The 7,652-nt window shown below is 33.5% G+C and overlaps 1 protein-coding gene across 1 annotated transcript in view; it reads right to left on the minus strand.

Moving 5' to 3' along the window:
• Nucleotides 1-1,171: 1,171 nt before the first annotated feature.
• LOC106883833 (peroxisomal membrane protein 11A) overlaps nt 1,172-7,652 on the minus strand; it is a 47,802-nt gene continuing 41,321 nt past the window's right edge. The window contains exon 3 of the mRNA XM_014934971.2: nt 1,172-4,784. Coding sequence (XP_014790457.1) covers nt 4,288-4,784 — 497 coding nt within the window. The 3' untranslated portion in view covers nt 1,172-4,287. The remainder of the gene's footprint in view (nt 4,785-7,652) is intronic.

Here is a 7,652-nt window from a genome sequence, read left to right on the forward strand (position 1 = left end):
CTCCAGCTGTTGTATCAATATGAATAGCTTAGAATAAAATTTCACTGGAAATAGATTATCAAAATTTAATAAGAGGAGAGGGGGGTCTTAAATCAATAAGCGGGGGGATAAAAGTGGGGGTGGGTGGAAAAAATCTGAAAAACTAATAAGCAGGGGAGGGATGATTATTCAAGACCCCAGAGTAGCTTACTCTTCTCCCTTTTAATATGAGAGCCTTTGTTTCTCTGAGATTTTTTTGGTAACTCTTATCTTTCTGTGAAGCCGGTCACACTGGCAAACAAGCAGTCACTTAGACACAGCTTCTGTTGATGTTATTATGGCTGTCAACTGCTATAGTCAAAGAGATGATGGTAATGTTGTAAAACTCAGCGGACTCATAACTGAGCTGGTGATAGTGTTGCACATGAGATTGGTAATCTTCTTATTGTTTCTGCTTTCACTTTCCCAGTCAGAAGAGGAATGACAGTGACAACACTTGTGACCAGGAGAACAAGGTAGCCAGTTGAAATCATAAAGGTATAATTGGTGTTGCTCTTATTATTTCTGGGTTTGACATGTTGTTTATAGATGTGCTTCTCTTCCCAACAGCTGTTGTCACAATCAATACATGCACATGCATTTGCTGCTACACAGAAAATTTTTTGGAAATAAAACACTTTAAAGGGTACATCGTTTTAAAGCCTTCAGTTTTTTAGCAATGTCTTAAGCAATATTAAAGATAAACTTTCCAAACATGGTCAAAGTTACAGAGTGTCAATATTTACAATCAGAGCAGCTTGGATAGGAAAATAATAACTTAGGCACAAAGTGCCAAATTTTGGGGACAGGTGTAGTCAATAACAGGAACGTCAATACATAACTGGTACTTATTTTACTAATTCAGATGAAGGAAAGGTAGAATTAATCTCATAGAATTTGAACCCAAAACATGGTGGTGGTGATAGTGGTGGTGGTGGTGGCAGCAGTAGTAGTAATAGTAGTAGTAACATAGACACATATGACATATTTGAAGGAGGAGTACAGTCAATTAAGCTGACTCCCAATACACAACTAATACTTATATCAACTCCAGAAGTATGAAAAACAAATTCAACTCCAACAAGACTTAAGCTTATATATGCAACAAAATCCTACCAAAATATAATAGTAACAATAATTTAAACAACTATCATTAAGATAAAAGGAAATAATTTTTAATACCAAATCTTTTTAAAAACTTTTTTAGTTCAATAAATTTTATAAAATTTCAATTTAAATGGAAGATAAATAGTTCAATCAAAATTACATTATAGAAAAATAAATAACATTGGAAAATAAATAAACTCATGCATTAGAAGGGAATTGCATAAATGAATGTGACTGTATGCATGGTAAGTAAAATGAATAGCTTGGTTTGCAAATATTTTTATGATAAAAGAACAAATGTCAATATGAATCACAGTAGCATGAAGGAGAGGAGAGATGAATACTACCATCGCAGATATGGTGCTCGTCAGTTATAGGTAATAAATCTGGTAGCTAATGACCAAAGTTTGCTGAATTGTAATATAGATAACAATTTTGATTTTCAATTTACTTTAAAGAATGAAAATGCTCATTTCCTTTCTTAGTCCTCATTGATAAGGTATAAATGGCTTTATTTAATAGAATCAGTGTTCAGTTCGAATTTTCTAAAGTCAGTGGTTGGAGAGAAAACATAGGTATGAGAATGAGTGGCAGAGATCTGGCAAGGATTGGGAAATGCATAGTACAAGGCCTGGGAGTAAGGCAATATGAGAAATGAGAGGAGGCAAAGTAGGTGATATACAACTAACAAATTCAAGAGAAAACTTCTTATAATTTCAATACAAGAAGCAGGAAGAGAATACAGCCCACCCATGCTTATTTGGATAATTTTGTTTTTGCAATTAAGAATATGTGTATGCTTATATAAAAATCATCCCTGAGGTCTGAGCAGAATTCTATTGTAGGTTAAATCTATGCCTTTCAAAACCGTGTTACTGAGAGAGAGAACATCTGTAATGGCTATGAACTGATGACCTTCTACCCTCAGTTTTAAACCTTGTTAATCTACTTCTATTTCATAAACTCATAAGTGTTAGCAATGACTGAGTCAATACAGTATCAGACACCCAGCCAAAAGACTAGTAGTTCATATCTTGTTATCAGCACTACACCATGTCTATGACCAAGATCTTAAACTCTAAATAACCAAATCTACAAGCTCTACAAAGTCAATCAAGTAGTATCATTATAAAACAAGATCCATTCAAAAACTACTGCAAGTTTGGGTGATGTTAGAAGTGCTAATAGTATACAAACCAACTCACTGAAACACATGAATTGGAGCACCAAAACTACTCTGCTGATTGATAATCAACAGCATTCCTTAGTATGACAGACTGCTAACGAAATCTGTGACCAGAAAAGGCAAATAAAGTAGAATTAAAAGCCTCCAGCCAACAGGATAACCTTCACTAATGGATTACCCACTTTCAGCATCTTGGGAAACCATCAATCATTACTGACATGCTTGTAGAAACTAGTATAAACTACAAACTGAATATCAAAGTGAGTAACTACACAGCAGATGAACTAACAGTGCTCTGACTAAAAAGATATTTGAAACCAGATCATTTAATGATACACTTTAACTGATTAACTCTGTCTACAGTCAAAATCCACCCAATAAATAGACTGAAGACTGTATCCTCCCTTTGTTTGAAAAAGGTGACTTGACTTAGCAGAGAGTTACTGGGGTATTAGCAGCTGGAATCCGAGAAAATTTTTCATTAACTGTCTAATAGATGGTGTTTCAGTAAAGAAGCTTCCAGCCTTTCTGTTATTTGTACATTACTCAGTTCACAAACATAAGATACTATAAATTCTACCGATCTATGGAATCCTTCAAGAAATAGTAGATACTCTACAGAAACATTTGAGCATAGAATTTTTTTAGATTTTTTTTTATGGTGTTTTACAAGGAGACACTAGCATCTTTCTTATTCATACTCTGTCTTGACTATGTTCTCTACATTTCAATAGATTACAACATGGAACATGGCATTATCTTCACAAAATTAAGAAGTTCCAGATACCTAGCTTCTACAATAACAGATGCAGAGTTATCTGAAGACTTAACCCTAATATTGTTTACAATAGGAGCCACTATCCTCTTTCACATTCTGAAAGATGCCACAAGAGGCATTAATCCTTATGTAACACTAGAAAAATTAAATTCATCAATTACAACTTGGAGGGGATGATCACTTCATTGTCTAAGATTGATAAAACCAGTAAACTTTTTTACATACCAACATGTATCAACAAAGTTTATACAATACTTTAGTGTCAACATTATACAGATATCTCACCTTTTAAAGTATCTAAACAGGAACTTTTTTCATGAAGTGTTTGAATCTGCAATACTTTATGACTCTTCTACATGGATACTAACAAGAAGGTTTGAAAGTATACTTGATGGCACCTACATGTGCATGCATCATGCTATTTTGAAAATGTCCAGGAAAGAACATCCTATACAAGAAAGACTGTACAAAAAGCTTCCAAAATCCTACAGTATCAAACACTATTCAAGAAAGAAAAGTTTACTTTGCTTTCTGTTGAAGTAAGGAGGAGCTGATTACTGACACTCTCTTCTGGACAGCTTGACATAACCATAATTGTATTGGTTGCCCCATAGAAACAAATATTACTGGATGTCATTGGGTGGAATTATCACCTGTCATGGCAAATAGAAATGAGTATAGGATCAGGGTCGAGTGAATTCAAGCACGCTTGATCTGAAGATGATGATAATGGCTATCATTACCACTTCTAAGTGAACTAAAAAAAAAGTAACTATCTTCAATACAAAAAAGTAAACCCTACTACCTCTGAATAAATATTTGCTAACCTTTCTTAAAATTTAAATACTCGTTACTATTGAAAAATGTCAGGCAACATGAGTTCATCTAGGCATTTCAATTACATTTGTAAAAATATCTATCCTGGTTATATTAGCATGAAAAATATGGATGTGCAACAGTTGCTTAATTAGCAACAGAAACAAGAGGCATCAGCTCTTAAAAAATAATTATAAGAAAACAAATGAATGTCACATAATTCCTTAAATTATTAAGGATATCAAAAAATATTTTGTCTTCATATAATGAACCTACTGCAATAAGATATCTTATAATTCATTAAGTTCCCACAGAAAACATGGTGAAAAATAATATAGATATAAAAGAACTGAAAGAAAAAGTAATATTTATCTGAAAGAATTTATGAAGGGAAAATTTTATAATCAGGATTCCATTCTGTTAGGATGCCAATGTAGGAGGAAATCATTCCCAGAAGGCCCAATACTCCAGGGGAAAGGTTAACATGATGTAACATGGCCATAGGTAAAGGTAAGTCTGTGGTATTACGTATTAGATCAAACAATAATGGCTTGTTTTTCAGCAAACTAAAAACATACAGCTGTAACTGAGAGCAATTCTTCATAGCAGTGTTGTTAGTTATACACCCCAGTTGGTAAAAGTCTCTTCCAATGCTGCATAAAATACTTGCCAGCCAGAACTGGGCAGATAATTCAGAAATCTTAGAGCGATTGATCTTTAAAATACCAACACGGTCCAACCAAATTAAATTATCAAACAGCAGATACAAGGCATTATTGATCTTCGCTAAAGAGATCAAGGTTCTCAAGACTATATCATCAACATGTAAAGTCTTTAATGTACTGTTCAGCAGTTCAAAACTTTTCCCAAAACGAAACACTGAAAAGAAAATAAATAGATAAATAAATAAAATTGATGTAATTACAAAATGAAATTTCTGTTGAATTTTAAAAAATCAAAACATCAATTAAACTGAATTAAATTTTGAAAAGAACTTAAAACACTTCAATATGATTTACAAACACTTAAAACATAGGATTCATTAGATATGAGTTAGAGTTCAAGGAGGCAATTCACACAGAAAAATCTAAAAATGAACAAAATACCAGTTTATATTAACAGCTCACTTATGCTGTGCTGTGTGCCTTGCAAAATACATTTTGTTGGTTCAGTACATACAGTAGAAAAATAGATGCTATTTAAATCAGTGGTTCCCAGACTTTGTCAGACTGCCATCCCCTTGGCACTCAGGCCACATTCTTGATGCCCACACTCCATACCACCACAAACATAGACCTCTTTCTACTACAAATTCTAACAACTGTATTTCACAAATAAAACAACCCATTATTTTGTTGTTTTTACAATATGAAAGAGTAAATTTACATCTCACCTGTAACTATGTTGTTTTCATATTTTTAATGTGATGGATGTATATTGTGCAAGAATATCAGCTTTTCGATGTTTGGCTGAAAGGTACTAAGAAGTAGTCTCAGATCTCTGTGTTCAATAATTTTCAGTCAGTTTCCTCACTTAGAAAGAATCAGAGCAGCTGCACAGAAACCCCGCTCCACAAAATATGATATTGGAAAGACAATAAAGTACATCTTAAGTTTGTTCCACAGTGCAGGGTAGCAGTCAGAAATGTCCTTTTGCAATAAAAAACCTTAGCATGATTTCCTGAACTTTGGCCTCAGCTCAATGTCATTTTGAAGTGAAACCAGCTCTTTCTCCACTATTCTTATTTCCTCATTACTGATTATAGAGTGTTTTGCAAACACACTAAGTATAACTTTTTTAATAAACTGATGAAGCACCGATGACAACCTACCATCAATGGTATCCTGTCTATTGCTCAAACACAAAATACTGACATTTCTTTTGTATTTGTTTCTCGTCTTACAATCAATAGCTTTTTGAATCAAATGTTAATCTTTGACAAAACAAACATAAGCAAGAAACATACTTTTATTGTTTGGCAAAGGGGACTAATCTAACTGTAAGCTAATTTTGGTTGTTCTAAGTATGTTGCACAATATATCTTCAATGTTATAGTATTCTACATTTTAAAATACTTGTAACATGCATTTTTCGAGAAAAAAATTTTGTACTTCCACTTCATTTTAATTTTCTGGATTAAAATCACGAAAATAAAAAAAAGGAAATTCATATTCATGCATGATAACTTACCAAACAATTTTTCCTGAATAAAGATGGCTAATATGTGTTTCAGAATGTGGAATATTGCAACATGATGAAAAATAATAATAAAAAAAGGGTGGCTTGTATTCCAATTGTGTAGGGATGAGTAGACATTTAAAAAAGCATTGATTAAAATGTTTTAAAGAAAGTTCACTGGCAAGTGTTTTGAAACATATTTTAAAATATACTACAAAATATATGTAATATATTATATTGTTGTTGGCACTCTGTCGCTTACAACGTCGAGGGATTCAGTTGATCCGATCAATGGAACAGCCTGCTCGTGAAATTAATGTGCAAGTGGCTGAGCACTCCACAGACACGTGTACCCTTAATGTAGTTCTCGGGGATATTCAGCGTGACACAGTGTGACAAGGCTGACCCTTTGAATTACAGGCACAACAGAAACAGGAAGTAAGAGTGAGAGAAAGTTGTGGTGAAAGAGTACAGCAGAGTTTGCCACCATCCCCTGCCGGAGTCTCGTGGAGCTTTTTAGGTGTTTTCACTCAATAAACACTCACAACACCTGGTCCGGGAATCGAAACCGTGATCCTATGACTACGAGTCCACTGCCTTAACCACTGGGTCATTGCGCCTCCACAATATACTATATACTATAACATAAGGAAAAAAATCCCTAAAAAGGAAAAATGAGAAAAATTCCAAAGTAAGTCAACTGTTCTGAAAGTTTGACAAATATAAATGAAATGTTGTCTTTTAAAACTTCATAATGATGGAGTTTCTAAAACATAAATTTGAAAAAATTGTGGGGAAACTGAAAAAACAAAACAAAAAAACAAAAAACAGACTAGTTAAATAGTGAACTCCAGTTAGAACTCACTATGATAATGTACATCTTAGAATACTCCGCCAATTCTAAAAAAAAAATATTAGAGTAACTTATATTTATAACAACATTTATTCAATCATTGTATGAGTCTGTTGGGTCAGGCCTATTATTTAAAACAAATGTATTACGACAAATTATGAAATTTGTCTGATACAGAAAATTTACAAAATCCGTATATATATAAGGCAGGATGTGTGTGTGTGTGTGTGTGTGTGTGTGTGTGTGTGAGTGTGTACGTGAATGTAATTTATGCACGTACACAAATTAGCACGCATGTCGCTCCAATTTTAGGAGGAGATTTGGAATGACCCTATCTGCATTTTCGTCAACTTTTTCTCTCGATAAACTTTTATCAATTTTGAAGTTTGTTGACATGGCGAAGTCAAATCTCTGCGTACACGCGTGAAGGAGAGAGAGAGAGAGAGAGAGAGAGCGACAGACAGAAATAGTGTGTCTGTGACAGGGGGGAGATATTGAGTGTTTGCCAGCGTCTAACAAAAAAAAAGAACGAAAAAGTGGAAGAGGGAAACAAAGCGTATTACGAAAAAAAAATGTAGGTAAGGAAGACAGAGTAAGTGTAAAATGTAAAATGCATTTTTTTTCTTAAACATGAGATATAGTTTAAAATATACAATGTTTTTGAAAGACACTATATTTTATAATGAGAGTATATATACTTTCTCACACAACAATTA

Source organism: Octopus bimaculoides, chromosome 3, assembly GCF_001194135.2.
Source record: "Octopus bimaculoides isolate UCB-OBI-ISO-001 chromosome 3, ASM119413v2, whole genome shotgun sequence".
Taxonomy (NCBI): Eukaryota; Metazoa; Mollusca; class Cephalopoda; order Octopoda; family Octopodidae; genus Octopus; species Octopus bimaculoides.